This window comes from Saimiri boliviensis, chromosome 1, assembly GCF_048565385.1.
Source record: "Saimiri boliviensis isolate mSaiBol1 chromosome 1, mSaiBol1.pri, whole genome shotgun sequence".
Taxonomy (NCBI): domain Eukaryota; kingdom Metazoa; phylum Chordata; class Mammalia; order Primates; family Cebidae; genus Saimiri; species Saimiri boliviensis.
The window spans coordinates 131,846,430-131,865,949 of record NC_133449.1 but is presented as its reverse complement, the minus strand read 5'-3'; the positions used below and the strand labels follow the sequence as shown (position 1 = coordinate 131,865,949).

Sequence of the window (19,520 nt, the reverse complement as noted above, 5' to 3'; positions counted from 1 at the left end):
ACTCTGATTATGTTTTCTTAAAAAGAATCTCTGTCTTTTAGACTGAAATCTTTACAGATGCAATGGCATGTCTGGGATTTGCTCCAAACAGTGCAGAACTGGGGAGGGGCGGCTGTGGAGACGAAGCACCAGGGGCGGGAGTTGAGGATTTCTAAAGCCTGAAGACAGGAATATGGGGTTATTATCCTATTCTACCTGCTTTTGTATGTGTTTAATATCTTACACAACAGGATGTAAAAAAGAAAAAATACTTGAGAAAACACCCCTGAAACTCAAAGCATCACCAAAGGGACCACTCACGTGATGAGATTGGCAGACATCTTCAGAGCTGTTTTCCCCAGGGCGCCATTGTTGCAAGGAATAGAAATCTGCTCAAGGCAGCTGGAGTGAAAATGAGGTTATTGATAGGAACAGAGCTTCCCACAAACAAGAACACAGGGAACCTCGTCGTGTTGAGAACAGGACTGGGAAACCAGTCAGCGACTGAGGACACTTCCTGTCTTTTGTCTTTGAGTCCTCTCAAAAAAAGTCTTATGTAGATTTTTCTCTTAATTTCTCCATTCTTTTGCTTTTCCATGCACATTGAATTTCTCTGATAATTTATCCATATCCAAATGACAAAAAAATGTCCACCCCTTGCACAAATGCTGAGAAACCTCTATTTCTCTGAGTCCCAGTGTATAAAAGAAATCATCCCATTGTTCATGTATCAGCCAATGGATTGATTACCCCTGAGTCAGGTGATCAGCTCTGGGTTTAATCAACTATAGCCAAAGAAGCTAGGATCACATGATACAAAGTGGCTCCTTAGTACCACTCTTTTTAGCAGGGACTGGGGGTAGGTTTAGTTCCCTCAAATGTTTCATGAATTATACAGGCACCCTGAGATATATCTATTCAAAACTGCTAAGATTTTCATGAAAGAAATATTCTGATTTACCATTTAGAAATTCTATCACCTCTGTCATTTGAACTACAATTGAGTCTACTTTCCTTTTTCTGGGGAGAAATGGAGAAGAACTGGTTACCATTTTCATTGGGAGGCCTCAAACATATATACATTTTTATCTTCCCCCTTGGGTTTTTATTCTTGAGAAAAAGTGATCCCCAAAGTTAATGTCTACTTATGATGCTCTTTATGAAAGATGTAGCATTGAGCATTTGGGGGAATCAGAGACATGACCCCAACTCTGCAGGAACTCAAAATTGAGAGGGCATGTACCAGGCTGTCTCTGCTTGTGAGTCAGGGAAGACTTTGCCAAGTTCTCTCTGTTCATGGTTGCTGGAATTCTCACCTCTAGAATCTGATGGATTTCTTTACTGTGTGAGCTACCTCCAATGGGTGTTAAAAATTAGGTCTCTGACACCACTCATCATCTTCAAAGAAAACAAATCATCTACAGAATTTTAATCAGATAGAGAGGAGAAGGCTGGGCATAGTGGCTCATGCCTGTAATGCCAGCAATTTGGGAGGCTGAGCAAGGGAATCACTTGAGCCTAAGAGTTTGAGGCCATCCTGGGCAACATAGTAGGAACCCATCTCTATAAAATAAAAAAAATTAAACTAGCCAGGAATGGTGGTATAAGTCTGTGGTCCCAGCTAAGACAGGAGAATCACTTGAGCCCAAGAAGTTGAGGGTACAGTGAGCCATGATCACAACACTGCACTCCAGGCTGAGCAACAGAGCAAGACCTGCTAAAAAAAAAAGAAGAGAAAAGAAGGAGGAGGAGGAGGAGGAGAAAGAAGAAGAAAAGAAGGAAGAAGAAGAAGGAGGAGGTGGGGAGGAGGGAGGAGGAAGGAAGGAGGAAGGAAGAAAGAAGAAAGAAGAAGAAGGAGGAGACGGGAAGAAGAGGAAAAAGAAAGAAAAGATGCAATAACTGGGACTAGATGATCTGGTGGGTTCCTGAATGTTCTTCTATCTTGCTCTTGTAGTCACTTCAGGGCCTGGCTATGCCTATTTTACTGTGACATAGCTATGGAAGAACTTAGTAGGCTCCAATCATCTTGAGGACTTGGCAGTAAACAGACGATGGTTCTCAGTCAAGCAACCACAGGTCCCTTGTTTGATTCTGTTATTAATCACTTCTGAGACATGGGACTTTCTTAAGATATTGAATGTACACAGAACTCTGTACTGTGTACTCTTTAAAAATTTTATGTGAATATTATATATCTTATGTACACTTTATATAATAATACTTTGTATTTTTATATTATTTTACATTTTATTACATACCATATATATGTATACAGTGCACATAAACATGATGTGGAGGCTGAATGCAAATGTTCTCATATGTTTTTTTCTAAGAACTTTACTGTTTTGCCTTTCACATTTTGTGTTTGGTGTGAGGTAGGGGTCAGGATTCATTGTTTTCTCTAGATGGATATCTAATAGGTCTAGCATCATTTATTGAAATGACCTTTAACCAGAAACTAAATCATATTCAAACATAGAAGCATCCATAATTGGCCACAGGTACAGCCTTGGATGTATGACAGTGAAGGAAATGGTTTTAGAAGTGATAGAAAACAAATTATCAAAATATGTCATAGATGTACAATATTTACAAAGAAAGGGGACACCCAGAAGGAATACTAGCCCTCTCATTTACTTACATATGTTTGTGCCTGGTGGAGTCCCCAGCATGCAACAGACACAACAAATATTTATTAAAATAAATTGTGTATCTTTCCACCCTGAGATAAATCCTAATCATATATAGAAGAAAACTAGATATCTAATACAGCTCTCCCTTCTAAATGTGGACATGATAGGATTGACATCATTTGCTTGTTGTCTATTGTTGGAACATAACAAGAATGAGCAAGTATGTGAGTGCCAGGCATACATAATTGAAAAAAGAGAGCTTCTTCCACACCACTTGAGAAAAATAAAATATATATATACATAACTACATTCCAAGGCAGACTGTGATAAGAGCCGAAGGAGTTACAGGGGTTTAAATCTAATTATCCAGTTTGTTAGTAAGAATTTCATATGATACAGAGCAAAATCCATCATCATTATAATTGCTAACAAATACTATCTCCTTACTATACATACACCAGGCAATTTGCCAAGCTCCTTAAATACATTATCTTATTTGTATCAGTCACAGTTGCTACCCATTAGACCATCAGGAAGAGTCTTCCAATAAGCTGTATCTTTTATGTAAGCATAGACTCAAAAATGTTTGCAAATTACATTTATGATGGTCTCTCCCCTACCCTTTTATCATCACAAATATAAATTAGGTTTATAGGTCTTTCTGAGACCCTGTCTTTTAATTGTCTAAAGCCAAGGCCCATATGACTACATCCCAACCTTTCAAGTTTTATATTAGCTCTCTGTGAAACTTAATGGTTAATGGCTTATGAACTTGGACTAGTACTCAGGTCAAACATGCAAGTTGTCAGGCATGCAAGCTTGCACATATCCAGTCTTTTAAAATCATCCACTGTTACTTCTTTCCCATCTGTGGCTTTCCAGTCTTCTGATCATTCTTTCCATCTTCCAAATTAATCTGAATATCAATTTCTGCTCTCGGAGGAAGAACTTGCATTCTTGGTGCATAATAGAATTCAAGTCCCTCTTCCCACTAGTGATGGCCTTTGTGGCTCATCCAGGCAGTCTTATCCTAAATATCTGTCATGTAACTCAAAGAAAATAAAATACTCAGTTCTGAATTTGGAGGGAAGAGCTAATAAGCCCAGTACATAGTCCCAACAAGCCACAGTGATTGTTTAAAAATACGCTTTCTATCTGGTATTTGATTTGCTACACAGTTTAACAGAAAAGTAACTCTATCTATTTTTTCCAATTAAAGGAAGTAATAGTACAGGCAATAATTCCTCCTGCTCTAGTGTGATAAATTAATGTCTGTCTATTGTTTTTAAATCACAAAGTGAGCATTACTGTAGAAATGTAAAATGGTACCATTTCATTTTAATCTATTTAATTTTCCTTTCTTGGATTATATAATAGGGTTAAAACATTGAATAGAATTAATAGAATGAGTGTTTAATTAAGCAATAATGAGCTCCTAAATGGATTCTCAAAGAAACTGCTTCATCGTTTATGCAGAAATCAGATAATGGTCTTAACAAAGACTATAATAATTGTGTTGCATGTTTTCCGTATTTAAAGTTGTTATTTTTTTTTTTTCTGTATTGTCTCAGGAGTAGATTTAAACATAACCCAGTTCCTTGATTAGGCTATACTTGGCTTTCAAAGTAAATCACAAATGCCTTTCCATGGCCCATAGGGCCCTTCATAAGCTGACTCTACCATATCTGGAGTCTGATGTCAAACAGGTTTCTCCGGGCTTCCCCTTCATTCCAGCCACACCCAGCTTCCTTTTGTTCTGCAAGGGTACCTTTGGCTCGCCCTACCACCTGGCCTTTGCTCCTGTTCTTCCAGATGCCAGGTATGTTCTCACCCCTCTAAGTCCTTCTCTTCTTTCAGTTCTCAGGGAATTTTTCCCTGATGATCCTCCCCAGACTGGATCAGATACCCACCTCCTCACACATACACACACAGACTCCCCAAGAATTGTGATTTTATTTCTTGGCAGTTAACACACTGTTATACATTTCTTTTCTGTCTGTCTCTCCTTTGAGCTTGTACTCTCCATGAGGAAATATATCATGTCTATTTTGTTTAGTGGTGTATCCATGGATGGATGGATCGATGGTTGGATGGATGGATGATAGACGGAAGGATGGATGGTTGGATGGATGGATGGAGGGATGGATGGATGGACAGATGGATGAATGGATGGATGGATGGGTGGATAGATGGATGGCAGGTAAATGTCATTGTGGACCCATCCAAGAACATAGGAGAGCTGCACTGCACACCTCTGAGAATTCCTAGCACATCAGCACCTTTCCATTATACTTGAATTCATTTGCTCACACACTAAAAAGGTAATCTATACCAGCCTCTTTGGTAGGTGCTGCAGACATAAAAATATCAGTGTTGTAAAAGAAGCTGCCCAGGTTTGTCTCACTTATAATTTTATTTATTAATTCGTCTACCCATACACCCACCCACCTATCCATTCATCCCTCCATCCACTACCCACTCATCAGTCCACCCATTCACCCATCTACCCATCCTTCCATTCATCTATCCATCCACCCATCCATCCATCTATTCCATCTTCAGATCTGCTCATGTTTTAGGTACCGTGCTATTTATTAAGGATCAGGGCTGACTCATCCATCAGGTGCCATTATCACAGTGCTAGGGCCCTAAAATCAGAAAGAAATAAAAACAAATTTTAGAATAAAATAAATGTTTAATTCTTTTCTTCGCATCATAAAAAGAATTTTTTCTGAGACAGGGTCTTGCTCTGTCAACCAGGTTGGAGTGCAGTGGTGTAGTCATAGCTCACTGCAGCCTCAAACTCCTACACTCAAGAGATCCTCCCACCTCAGCCTCCTCAGGATCTGGGACCACAGGCATATGCCACCACACCTGGCTGATTTTTTGCATTTATTTTTGTAGAGATGGGATCTTGCTATGTTGCCCAGGCTCATCTTGAACTCCTGGGCTCAAGTGATCCTTCCACCTCAGCCACCCAAAGAGCTGGAATTACAGTGTGAGAACACCATGCCCAGCTCCCAAAATAAATTTTTTAAGGTTCATGAAACTCTGTTATGATAGGAGGGGCTGATGAAGGCAAAATTGCCTGGGGTCTGCCGGTCACAGTGCAACTCTGCTGAGGCACAGGAGACATCAGTCCATCCCTGGTCTTCTGGAACACTCAGGCAAGAGGCAGAATCAGGCATCAGTCAACAAGTCATTCCCTCCTAGTCTTGCTCCTGTATGGCTTTGTCCCTTCACATTCCCTTAGCCCTCTCTTCTGCTGCCAGATCCCACTTCCTATACTTAAGATTATTCATTCATTCAACAAATATCTACCGAGTTTCTTCTGTACACCTAGCACCATGGAAGAGGCGGGACGTGAAGCCTTGAAAAGACAGGTGCACATGGAGCCTCCAGCCTCCTCAAATCATGATTTGTCACAGCATTTTCATCTTGGCAGCGTGACACTCCTGCTTTGACAGAGCAACTTCTCACTTGTGCACTAGACATGACAGTGTTTCTACCTGACTGGTGGCTTCCAGCGTCCTCTAGCCTTAGCCCATCTCGTGCCCACATGATTGACACCAGGTTTCCTAAAGTACAGACGTTAGAAGAGCCACAGGACAGGTTATGAGCTGAAGTCCACTGTGATCAGCAGGGACAGAGAACCAGTCCTCTGAATCTGGACCACAGCAGCAAGGGAAGGAAGGACTAGCCTAAGCTTTGGGTATCTGAGGTGGACATGAGTAGCAGAATTGGTTGAGAACAAAGATTACCGGAAACCAGGAGACTTAGGTCTGATCCTTGGGTCATTAAATTACTTTGGGCAGGACCCTTCCTTCTTCCTTCCTTCCTTCTCTTCATCTGTAACATGCAGGGATTAGGTAGTATATGTGTCACCAAGCCCCTCTTGGCTACATGGCAGATAGCACTAACTGATCACAGCACTGTTCCCTGCGGAGCCCAGATGTGCTGCAAGCCTGTCCATAGCAGGCTCAGGCAGCTTCAGCCATTCACAAGGGTAGGTCCTGTCATTGACACCTGCCTGCCATCCTGCTTCTTACCCCAACTACATATTAGAATTATCCTGGCAGGTGAAGAAAACACTATGTCCCAGGCTTTACCCTCGAGCCTGGGGAATCTGAATTGATCTGGGGAATCCGAATCTAAATTGACTCCTTGACTGATGCCTAATTCTGCCACTTGCCTGAACGTTCCAGAACACAGAGATGGATTGATCTCTCCTGTGCTCCAGCATGGCTAGTGAACCCCAGGCACTTTCACCCCCATCAACCACTCCTACCTTAATAGATTTTCATACGCTTTAATCTTGGAGAGTCCTGAATTAAAATAGGACCCAGGAAATTTTTTTCAAAGCCTCTGGAAGACTCTAATGCACAGACAGGGCTGAGAACCACTAGTAGAGTTTTCCAGCTCAAGAATTCTGTTATTTTTGTGAGAAGAGGAGAAGATAAAAGATGGGTAGACCTTAAACAAGAATCATAGGAACGAGATCAAAATAATTGCCCCCCTGGAGCTGTTTCTCTGTGACAGCAGCCTCAGTATCCCTCCTCATTTCCACTCTTTTACAGCCTCCATGCATGTTCTAAGAATTTTTCAGCTTGAGCATGGTGGCACATGCCTATAGTCCCAGGTACTCGGAAGGCTAACGCTGGAGAATTGCTTGAACCCAGGAGGCAGAGGTTGCGGTGAGCCAAGATCGTGCCATTGCACTCCAGCCTGGGTAACAAGAGCAAACCTCCATCTCAAGAAAAGAAAAAAAAAAAAAAAAAAAGAATTTTCCAGCTCTCCTTTTATGAAAGGCAACTCACCCAGGTTTGCTGAGGTGCAATAGACAAATTAGTTCCAGTCCCTGCCCCATCCCCTTAGAAGCCTCAGGATTAAGGTTTATGATTAATGATTTGCAAGTCAATTAATCAGCCACTGCTTTTGAAACCTCATTTCTCAAATTGCTTCTCTTTGAACACAAGGGCTTTTTGACATCATCTTACTATCTCTAGATTCACTTTCCTACTAATTGAAATTCCAAGGTATTTCTTCTTCTTGTCAGCTTATTGGTATTACTTGTTTATAAAATATTTGCAAACAGATTACTGTTCACCTGTAGTGTGTCAGAGGTAAGCAGCAAAACAATACTTTAGGCTTGCCGCTCAAAGGAATGTGCTAATGATAGCTCGTGAAATTCTCTGTGAGAAAGTTGATTTTTCATTTATTGATTTATTCTCGCCACACCTGCTTGAAACAAGCATTTGAGATGTATTACAATAGAAACACAGGTACAATAAGGCTCCAAACAATTGATTTAGATGATTTCTTAGAAAATGGTTTCTAAGGTCATATTAAGAGTGGATATGGAGTGGAAAAGACGGGATTAGTTTTCTTCATTAGAGAAAATCGCGGGGTCTAGTAGAGGATCTGGGGTCAAATGCTGTGCTTCCAATCCCAGTCTCTTCACTTACAAGTCTTAGTGCTCTACTCATCTGATTCTGTTACTTTTTGAGGGAGGCAGGGCTGCAAGAACAAATGGAAGTAAAGATGGCTTGAACTCATTCAGAATTTGTTTCTCATTCAAAGACAGTTCAGGATGGGTGTTCTTGGCCACCAGGTTGCTCCCTTCCGCGTGGTGATTCAGGGATCCAAGCTCCTCCTCCCTTGTGCCTCCCTCCTACCCTGGGGTTTTGTGGTCCTCTGCATTCAGGTAGGCAGAGGGTGAAAAAGCACAGAGAGGAGGCACAGCTATTCTCTTCACCACCACCCCCCGCCCGCTCCACAGAGTAGCACAGCACAGCCATGATCAATATCATTCCTGCCCACATTCTGCAGGAGAGAAGTTTGTCTCGTGGCCTCACCTAAGTTCAAGGAAAGCTGAGAAGAGGAGCATAGCATCTTCTGATCATAATCCTCCTATGTTACTATTTAAGTGAGATGATGTGTATAACATATCCAATGCAAAGCATGGAGTAAATGACTATGTTTTTTTCAAAATAGTGACCATTGCCATCTGCTTTGTTTGCAGTTTCAAGCCACAGTTGAGGAAGGAGCTGTGGGAGTTATTGTCAATTTGACAGTTGAAGATAAGGATGACCCCACCACAGGTGCATGGAGGGCCGCCTACACCATCATCAACGGAAACCCCGGGCAGAGCTTCGAGATCCACACCAACCCCCAAACCAACGAAGGGATGCTTTCTGTCGTCAAAGTAAGGGTGCTTCCAGATGCCCCTTTCTCCTTATGTGAGCAATGAAGACCCCACCAGGGGGATCATAGAATCACTGAGTTTAGAAGGCCAGGGATAAATTCTCCCAGTCTCCTCCTTACGGGAATTTACAAAGTAAAAGGCTCATGGCTTAAGGGTGCACTCACATCCTCAGCAGAATAAACAAGCAGCCGTAAAACAAATCTGTTTAATAGGCTCTAAAAAAACGCAAGCTTACATGTAACTTTAAGAAAACCAAACTTAAGTGGATTTTTGTTTTTGTTCTCGTTTTTGTTTTTGAGATGGTCTCATCTTGTCACCTAGGCTGGAGTACAGTAGTGCGATCTCGGTTCACTGCAGTCTCTGCCTCCCAGGTTCTCATGCCTCAGCCTCTTGAGTAGCTGGGATTACAGGCACCCACCATCATACCAGGCTAGTTTTTGTATTTTTAGTAGAGATGGGGGTCTCACCATGTTTCCCAGGCAGGTCTCAAACTCCTGGCCTCAAGTGATCCACTTGCCTTGGCCTCCCGAAGTGCTGAGATTACAAATGTGAGCCACCATGCCTGGATGAAACTTAGGTTTTAAATAGATTCTTTATACACTTGCTAAGGAATGATTTGCAGATGCGTCAAAATGAGGTATGTGAAGGTGTTTATAAAGATCTGTGCTCAAAATGCAGGCTACGACATGTCTTCTTAATCTTTCTTGGCAGAGCTTACTTCTTCCTTAAAAACACACACACAACATAATTATTGGTGTGAAAGCCTCTGTGAGTCTTGCTAACTCGCATGCTGATCCTCTCTCTGCCTACAAATAGAACAAGGAGGAAATACAATTATAAATGTAAAACCTCATGCTCATGCTGGGAATCCAGAAATATTAGTGGGGGTGGTGCACAGAAGACTTGATGCAGGTGGTCTTGGTATTCCGGAAGAAGGCATTTCTACACAGTTTCACCCTTTCTGGGAAGTTCTGGAGAGAGTTTCTGCCAGAGACCAGGATCTTCATGGGGACACATTTTATTTTCTAGTGGATAAAGCCATTTGCCTGAGCAGCAGGGATCAATCGCATTTATAGTGACCGTAGCAGCGGGCAGAGCAGGGACATGGCTCCCCACTCCCCTGTGTGCCCTTGACCAACATACTCATGTTTTCTGGGCCTCAGTTTCCTCATCTGAAAATGAGAATGATAATATAGTCTACCTCTTAAGGTTGCTGTTGTAATCCATTGAGTTGCTATAATGAAGTGCTGTAGGCTGGGTGGCTTATAAACCACAGACATTCATTTCTCATAGTTCTGGAGATTGAAAAGTCCAAGATGAAGCTTCCAGTAGATTCTGTACCTGGTGAGGAACCACTTTTTGATATATGTTCATCTCCTATCTCTAGTCTCACTTGGTAGATAGAATGAGGCAGCTCTCTGGATTCTCTCTTTCTCTCCCTCTTTCTCTCTCTCTCTCTCTCTCTCTCTCTCTCTCTCTCTCTCTCTCTCTCTCTTTTGAGATGAAGTCTCACTCTGTCAGCGGGCTGGAGTGCAGTGGCATGATTTTGGCTCACTGCAACCTCTGCTTTCTAGGTTCAAGCAATTCTCCTGCCTCAGCTTCCCGAGTAGCTGGAATTATAGGCTCATGGCACCACACCCAGCTAATTGTTGTGTTTTTAGTAGAGACAGGGTTTCACCATGTTGGCCAAAATGATCTCAATCTCCTGACCTCGTGATCTGCCCACCTTGGCCTCCCAAAGTGCTGGGATTACAGGTGTGAGCCACTGTACCCGGTCTGGATTCTCTCTTTTTAAGGGCATTAATCCAATTTATGAGGGTTCTGCCTTGTGACCTAATCACCTACAAATGGCCCCATCCTCTAATGCCTTCATAGTGGGGGTTATTTTAACAAATGAATTTTGAGGGAACATTCATATTTAGTCTATAGCAGCTGTTGTGAGAATTGCAGGAGCCGACATGTAAAATGCTTAGAACACTGATAGGCACTTGCAGTCAGCAGCAGTTTCCTGTGGCTTCTGTCACAAATTACCACAAATTTAGGGCCTGAAAAAAAAATTTCATGAAAGTACATGAATTTATTATCTTACACATCTGAAGGTAAGAATTCTAACACGAATCTCACTGGGCTAAAAATCAAGGGGTTGGCAGGGCTGCCTGCCTTCTGGAGGATTCGTGGGGGAATTCACTTCCTTGCCTCTTCCAGCTTCTAGAGGCTACCTGCATTCCCCAGCTCCTGGCCCCGTCTTCATTGTCAAAGCCAGCAGTGCGGCATCTCCAAAGCTCTGACCCTCTGACTCTGACCCTCTGCTTCCATCATCACATCTCCTACTTCCTCCATTGACCTGCCCACCTCCTTCTTACATGAACCCTTGTGATTCAATTGGATCCACTGGATAATCCAGGATAACTTCCAGTCTCAAGGTTTTTAACATAATCCTATCTGCAATTACAGTGTGACTGATTGTAAGGTCACATATTCTCAACCTCCAGGAATTAAGATGTGGACATACTAGGAGGCCATCACTCATCCTCCCAAAGAACTGTACAAACAACTGCCGCAACAAAGCTGATGACGCTCCAGAGGGCCGGACCCATGGCCACTGAGAATGGCAGATCTCAGAGATACTTCTGGCTTGTTCTAGAGGATGAACAAGCCAAACCTGTGGTCTGAGTTCCTCCCAAGCCTTGCCCCTTTTCAGCCTCTGAGTCCCCCTCTATTCTTCGTCCCCAGTAACATGGGCAATGGCAAAGGTATTAGGAAACCCTGGCCCTGGCCTTCTGTGTCCACGGCTGCTGCACTTCCAAAGCTGTGAAAGTCGTAGAATGACCTAGCCACTGGCTGTCCTCTGTGTCTAGTCCTGAGTCTATAAAAGCTGTCCGGCAATTTTCCAAACCTGCAACTTGAAGATAAAACTTGGATACATAGACATCTCCATCACAAATCCTGGAGCTCAGTCCTCCCCAAAATGTGTTTGCCATAGCTCAAGGAAGATAGATATGAACAAAACAGGATTTGATAGGGTGCAGTGGCTCATGTCTGTAATCCCAGCATCTTGGGAGGCTGAGGTGGGCAGACCACCTGAGGTCAAGAGTTCAAGACCAGCCTGGCCAACATGGTGAGACCCCGTCTCATTAAAAATACAAAAATTATCTGGGCATGGTGGCATGCGCCTATAATCCCAGCTACTTGGGAGGCTGAGACAGGAGAATTGCTTGAACCAGGGAGGCGGAGGTTGCAGTGAGCCAAGATTGTGCCACTGCACTCCAGCCTGGGTGACAGAGTGAGACTGTGTGAAAACAACAACAACAACAACAACAACAACAACAACAACAGCAACAACAACAAAAATACAGGACTTGCAGGAAGGAGCCATTCTCCTCTCCCTACATTCCTGCACTGGTCTACAAGGCAGTGGCTCTCAAATGCTAGCATATATAAGAATCACCTGGAATGCTAGTTAAAATGCAGATTTCTGGGCTTGTCCCAGACCTACTGTGTCAGAATATGAGGGAGAGGCGTGCCAGGTGGTTCTGTTGTTCACAGGGCACAGCTTTGTTGAGGGGCATGGCATTAGGGGACGCTGTTCCCATAAGCTTGTCTGCCCTCCCTGCAAATTCCAGGGAAACAGGGGCCCACAGAGGCTGAGGCTCCCACTGACTTCAGCTTTGCTAGTGCGTGGACTTCCTTTGCTTTGGAAATGGGATGCAGAGTCTCCCTCACCCCACACTGGCTTCCTCCCAGATCAGTAGGAAGGGCCTTGAGCTCTCTCCGCCTCTCAGCACATGTGAGTCTAAGACCACCTTCTAGAGGCCAGCTAGGCCGTGTTCTCTGCTGCTGTCCACTGTGCCAGCCATTGGTGCAACTATTAAGAATGCTTTCTGCAGCAAGTAACAGAATGTGGCTTAACTAGTAAAGGGATTTAAGAATTTTTGTTGCTAGATAATGATAGATTGGCCAACAGTTCCAGGTCACAGAGAACCAGCAGTGGGTGCTTCAGATACTTTTGACTTTTTCCTCTTGGACATAAAGTGGCTGCCAAAGCCCCAGCCATCATGTCTTCCCACTGCCGCATCCTAATCCAGAAAACAAGGAGGCAGCCAGGCAAGTGGAGGGAGAAGGTGCCCTCCCGTGACCCTCTCCTCTTATTGGGAAAGAAAACATCTTTTCTAAGGGTCCCCCAGCCAATTTCTCATGATGTTTTATTGGCCAATGACATAAGTTCTTCCTTAACTTCAAGGAAAGCTGATAAAGTCCATATCTAGCCTTTGGGCCTTTACAGCAGATAAGGGAGATGGGGGCTGGTGATTGCTATTGGGTAGCCAAGCATGAGCGGGTCTGCCCTAACCAGTTAGCAATCCAACAGACAGTAGAACTAGTTGGAGTCTCAGGATGCCGCTGGTTTCCAGCAAGGGCCTGCCTCTCAAAAGGACCAAATCCCAGCAGCTCTAGCAAACGAGTGCCTGCTTCGTGTCTAAAACCTTCAGGTCAGAAATATCCATAGTTGCTTTCTAAACCTGTTCTAAAACCACCAGAAAGTGATTTTTTCAGCTGAATATAATCAGCCCTACGTTTCATTTTCTATTCTGTCCTCAAAGAAAGAAGTATCTGGAAAGCACCCTTGATTCCCAAACCATTCACAGGCCTAAAAACAGCTGTTCAATTGGTTCTGGATCCTCCCTCTTTCAGCCAACAAACCCAGGTCCTCCATCCTTCCCACGTGGGTCAGCTTTTCCAGGCTTTCCGTTTCCCAGGACAGTGGTTGACACCCTCTCTTGACACTTGAAAAAAAATTAATTGAATTGCCTCTCTGAAGCTTCCATCAGGAGCATTTTCAATTTCCTCCCATCCCTGACACAGAGCCCCAGCAACAGACAAAGCGCATTAATGAGATTGCGTGCTCTGTGAGATCATGGAGGGCTTCTTAATCCAATTACAGCCTTCAAAGGGGATTAGGAAGGGAGACCCACGTGTCACCAGCTCCAGCGGATCTGGCCCTGGGCATCATACAGCTGGAGTTACTAGACCTCCCCTTGTACAGATGGAAATAAACACCAGCGCGGCCCTGCTCCCTTCCAAAGGCCAGCCTTGCGTTGTGTGCCTCCCCTCTTCCCTTCTGCTTCCCTCCCTCTATGACAGCCTTTGTGGCTTAGTTCCTTGGAAGCCAGCATTCTGTTCAGGGAGTGTCAGCCTGGGAACTGGCTTGGTGGATTATATTCAGCTGAAAGAATAACTGTTTGGTGGTTTTTGAACAGGCTTAGAGAGCAACTAAGGGTGTTTCTGACCCGAAGGTTTTAAAGACGAAGCAGGCACTCATTTGCCACAACAGCTTGGATTTGGTCCTTTTGAGAGGCAGGGCCTTGCTGGAAACCAGCAGCGTCCTGAGTCTCCAACTAGTTCTTCAGTATGTGGAGGGCTGGGGCGACGACACTTCCGGCTCTTGTAGTCCCATACTCTTCCTTCTCAACACCTCAAGAGCTTCTTGTTACTGGTATCAACACTAGGCCTAGCTCCATGGGAAGCATTCAGCATTCACCCTGCCCTCTGATCTTTACAACAATTCTCTGTACTAGGATTTTATTGAAGAGAAAGCTGAGGCTTCAGGAGAGGCAGTGACTTGCTGGTGGTCCCAGAGTTATGATACATCAGGGCCAGGACTTGGCCCCCACCTATCTTTCCATTTAAGGAAAAAGTAGGGAATTTAAAAGGTAAAAATATCTAATAATGGTAGATTTTTGCATGATCAAAATAATACATAATTGTGTTGCAAAAGACTAGTGCTAGAGAAAAGCACAAGAATTACAGTTGTTAATTCATTCATTCCTTCCTTCCTTCATGCATTGATAGTTATTTAGAGCCCACTATGGTCCTGACACTGTGCTAGGTGCTGTATATTCACTGGTGAATGAACTGGTCTCTGTCTACAGCCTCCCAGGGAGCTTATAGTTATAAGAGCAAGAACTTTTGCTGCAAATAATGATGTTCCCAGGAAAGAAGGAGAGGAGGGAGGGAGGGAATTGTTTCCTTGGGAAAAAACAGCCAGTGGTCCCCAGCCGAAGAAAAGGAGCGGAGCGGCACAAATTGCTTATTTCCCAGCATCTTGACTGTCTCACTTGTCAGCAGGTGGCTGTATTCCCCGGAAACCCCATTATCCTCCTGCTTGTGCATAGGTCTGTGGCCCTGGGGAATCGGATGTCAGACCAAACTAGGCCAGGATTGTGATTAGTGCTAGTGTGGGGTGGCGATGGCCCTTGGGAGACTGGGGTGCTCAGCATCTCACTGCAGCTCAGGGGACGTACCCTCAGTGTTAACACAAACCAGTAAGCCAAAGGCTTTGTCCTCTCTGGGATCCTAATTGAGATGAATAGCTGTATTTTCCAAGTATGGCAGCTCCCTGGCCCTGGTTTGAAGTTTACTTTACCGAGGTTGCATATTCTGGCGTCACTTGGGATGGACAGAGATCTGTTATTAGGATTCATAGAAAGGAGGACAGAATGGTAACTGACTCCTGTGTAACAGGGATTGAACTGAAACACCAGCATGCAGCCACTCAGCACTAAGAGCTTTGCATTGGTTAAGTCTTAAAATCCTAATACTAACCCTGCTGGGAATTGTTCTAGGTGAAGAGAGGAAGTCCAGTTACAATCAGGAAGCATTTCCAGTGTGCGTGTGTACGCATGCACTCTCCCATGCGTGGAGTGCTTGGCGCTGAATACATGTCAGCTGTAATTATTATGAAAGTGACTTCATTTGCCTAAAGACGCTCTGACCCAGCCTGCCAGATTCCATTTCCAACTCGGTGTCAGCTCTTTCCCCAGCGGCAGCAGTCCTCATCTGTGCTTTCATTTTCCCATGTCCACGGCAGCCTCTACAACTGTCCTTGCTTACTTTAAGTTGAGTGTAAATCAAGTCTCTTGACTCATTTAGTCTTGTCCTTCTTGCAAGAATATCCATGATGGCATGGGTCTGATGGGTTAGCTACTTGTTCCAGTAAACATTAGGAAAATAACCTGATATTTAAGCAGCATGCCGTCATCTTACCTAAATGTCTCCCCCATGCACTCCTGGCAGAGCCCGACTCTGGGAAATGCTGCTCTCACCTCATCCTGTGCTCTCGTGGTTGGGAAAGAAAGTGACAGACACGCAATTGGCAGCACCATTGTATTGCTAATTTTATCATGGAGTTTCTCTGACATCCTCTGGTTTAGTCCACACAGTGGCTGGGGGAGGTGGGTACACTATCAGCCCCCTTTGCAAAGTCACCTAGAGTGGTCCTCATCAGGGCTGCCCATTGACACTGGGGTAGGGCAATCCACCGTTGTGTGGGACTGTGACTGTCCTATCCAGACTTTAAGTCTGCTCTTACTGTCCCCTGCCAAGTCAATGGCTGTGGAGCCCTCAAGTCAGTTGAAAATACTCCCATACATTTTCAAATGCCCTCAGATGGGGCAGGGCCCACAGGCTTAGCTCCCACATGGCTCAGACTCTCAAGTTCTTTCCCCACGTTACTTTCTACTAGAGACTGTGAGCCCAGGCTACATTTTAAGGTGTGTGGAGACCTGTTGACTTCATGGCAAGTGAGTGAGAAACATTAAAGATGAAACTTTATACAATTCAAGATAAGATTTGGAAAATAAGTAAAAAAAAAAAAATGAAAGCTTAGTTTTCCTGTTCCGTGTGATCTACAGTGATAACAGAGGTAGGATTATCTTGCCATAAAGCTACTGAGGCTTGGGCTTTGGGGTGTCATTTACCAGAGCCCAATGGTGTGGCGTTTCAAGTCCCAGGCAGGGAGGCTTTAAGCGTCAGCATTGCCAGGGAGTTGCCTAAAGAGATCTCAGAGGGAGGCTCACTAAGGCTCAAGTCATGTGTTGTCATTCATTTCTCAATCAAAAAAAAAGAAAAATCCATACCTAATCTCACATTTTCATGGTTTTTTTGGTTGGTTGGTTTGTTCGTTTGTTTTTGAGATGGAGTCTCACTCTTGCCAGGCTGGAGTGCAACGGTGCAGTCTCAGCTCACTGCAACCTCTGCCTCCCAGGTTCAAGTGATTTTGCTGCCTCAGCCTCCCTAGTAGCTGGGATTACAGGCACCCGCCACAGGGCCCGGCTAATTTTTGTATTTTAAGTAGAGATGGGGCTTCACCACCTTGGTCAGGCTGGTCTTGAACTCATGACCTGGTGATCCACTTGCTTCAGCCTCTGAAAGTGCTGGGATTACAGGCATGTGCCACTGCACTCGGGCACATTTTCATGTTTCATATTCTTCATCTTAAAGATAGCACCCCTGTTACACAGGCTTAGCCTCCAAAGCCCAGCTCCATCCCTGAAGGCCCACTGTTGCTCATGGAATTTGAGAGGGAGTTTATGCAAACCACTGCCCTCTGTGGCTGGTGTGCATCCTGAGACCCTTCTGTCTGCTTTCCAGCCATTGGACTATGAGATTTCCGCCTTTCACACCCTGCTGATCAAAGTAGAAAATGAAGACCCACTCGTACCTGATGTCTCCTACGGCCCCAGCTCCACAGCAACTGTCCACATCACCGTCCTGGATGTCAACGAGGGCCCAGTCTTCTACCCAGACCCCATGATGGTGACCAGACAGGAGAACATCTCTGTGGGCAGCGTGCTGCTGACAGTGAATGCCACAGACCCCGACTCCCTGCAGCACCAAACCATCAGGTGGGTGAGTGGTTCCGGAACCGCAGACGGGAGGTGGGCAGGAATTGCTTTTCCTTTCCAGTCATAGAAGCTGGTTGTCAGGAGCAGATACCATTAAATTAAACTTGTTAACAATCCCAGCAAGTGGGAGGAAAGCGTCATAGAGAGGAGGTTGTGGCTGATGGCTGCAGGGGGCCGGGCTCTCTGGTGAGGACAGTGCTCTCACCTGAGTCCGGCCTGGGAGGAGAGTAGCTTCAGTGCTGTGTTCCGAAATGACCAGCCAGGTCTGCTGTCCCTGAGCACAGAGCGAAGGGAGCCACACTGGGTGGCCTCATGCCTCTCAGGAAATTGCCTGTTTTGTCATTAGGACTGCTTTAAGAGAAGGGTTTGGGCAAACTCCATTTACAGATACAGGTATGGCAGATTTGTAGAGGTTCAGTAACTTGCTCAAGCAACCCAGCTTGGTGGCAGAGGAATCAGGATGGAAACAGGACACTCTGTGAAGTCCATCCTCCTCTTGGCTGCTAAATGCTTGCTGACTCTGAGCTGTCAGAAGAGGAAGAAGCAAAGTCACTTCCTGGTGCTTGGAAGTAGACCATTGAGACTGGCGTTTTGCCTGATGAGGAGCAGGCAAAAATTAATAATAATAGTAATGTCTTCAGAAGTTTCTGTCTTTCTTTCTTAAGCTCCGCCCAGTGTTTAGGTAGAAGGCATTTTCATAATGAGATTTAATTAAATGACCGCTATCTACCCATGGTGTATCGAATGCTCACAAATAAAAGGCACCCTCCTTGGTACGTTACTTCTCAATAAATTTAAATCAGCCTGCAGATCCAAGTGCATGCCCGTCGTTGCAGAAGAGAGTTATTAATCTTCCTCCTCCAAAATCTAATCTTCTCATATGAGGTACAAATAATCAGGTATTGGACACACTTACAATAAACAAGTGTCTGATTTTCCTGATTTGGAACACCTGGAAATATGCAACAGAGTTTGAGTCAACCACTTTACCTTGGAGCAAGCTGGCAGAGAAAAAGCAAAAGTTATTTTCCAACCCCAGAAGTGAATTTATTTTTACAGTTAAACTTTCTGAATGCCAGATGAACTAGACAAACATGTGAAATAATACCAAATCCTATAATAATGTGAATCTGAAATAGCCGTTCTTTTTTTCTTTTTTTTTTTTTTTTTTCTTGTTGCTATCTGGCAATGGAAACATGCAATTTAAACATCAAAGAGAAAGACTTCCTTAAGTACTTAGATGGGAAAGCTAGTAGCTTAACAGTTGACTGCAGGGTAGTGGGACAAAGGTAGGATGTTTCCAGGTGAGCTTAACTGTCGTCTTGTATTTCTACAATTGGAGGTGAAGGCAGGGATCCTGCGGGCAATAAAATGAGTTAAAGCTGGTTGATTTTGTGGACCCTGGGTCCCTGACATTGCTGGTACAACTTGGGATGCTGCCAGTCATGAAAGGGTTAATGCAATGGGAGGGGTGTCTGAGACCTAGGATTAGACATCACCACTAAGATAGGACAGACAGTGGGAGAGGAAGGTCAGACTGGGTTTTTTGATGAAGACTAGCTCTGCTGACTTGGGCAAAGAGAGAATGAATGCGCTGGAAGACCCTATGGATATTATATATGATGGAAGAGTATCAAGAACCTGCTTGAGATAGCACAGGAGCTAGGGCATCCTTCAGGCTCTAGGTCACAGGAAGACAGGCTTGCAGTTCAGGATTTCACAGGGAAAATAAGCCAGCTCCAGCCGTTTTCTGTTCTAGTGTTGCTCAGCCCGTGGTCACATTCCCAGGGTGGCTCCTTGCTGGAGCTGGGGTCATGCACCTCCCTGCTTGGGGCACCTGGATTATTGATTAACTGGGATGCTGTTCCCAGACACACAGCACAGAAGGCCGCTGACTGAGAAGGAGGGAAGAAAATCCTGTCTGGCAAATGGAGTGTGCTGCTGGAGGCAGGCCATAGGTGCAGTCTGTCCCAGCAAATGGAGCTAGAAACAGGATTCCAGCTTGGGGAAGGAGGGGTACCT

At 44.5% G+C, this 19,520-nt stretch overlaps 1 protein-coding gene across 3 annotated transcripts in view; it reads left to right on the top strand.

Moving 5' to 3' along the window:
• The window catches only part of CDH13 (cadherin 13), a 1,266,064-nt gene that overhangs the window by 1,123,447 nt on the left and 123,097 nt on the right, over positions 1-19,520 (top strand). For all 3 annotated transcript variants that reach the window (XM_074404611.1, XM_074404604.1, XM_003938055.4), the window contains exons 9-10: positions 8,635-8,817; positions 17,245-17,498. In XM_074404611.1, the coding sequence (XP_074260712.1) occupies positions 8,635-8,817; positions 17,245-17,498 (437 nt within the window). The remainder of the gene's footprint in view (positions 1-8,634; positions 8,818-17,244; positions 17,499-19,520) is intronic.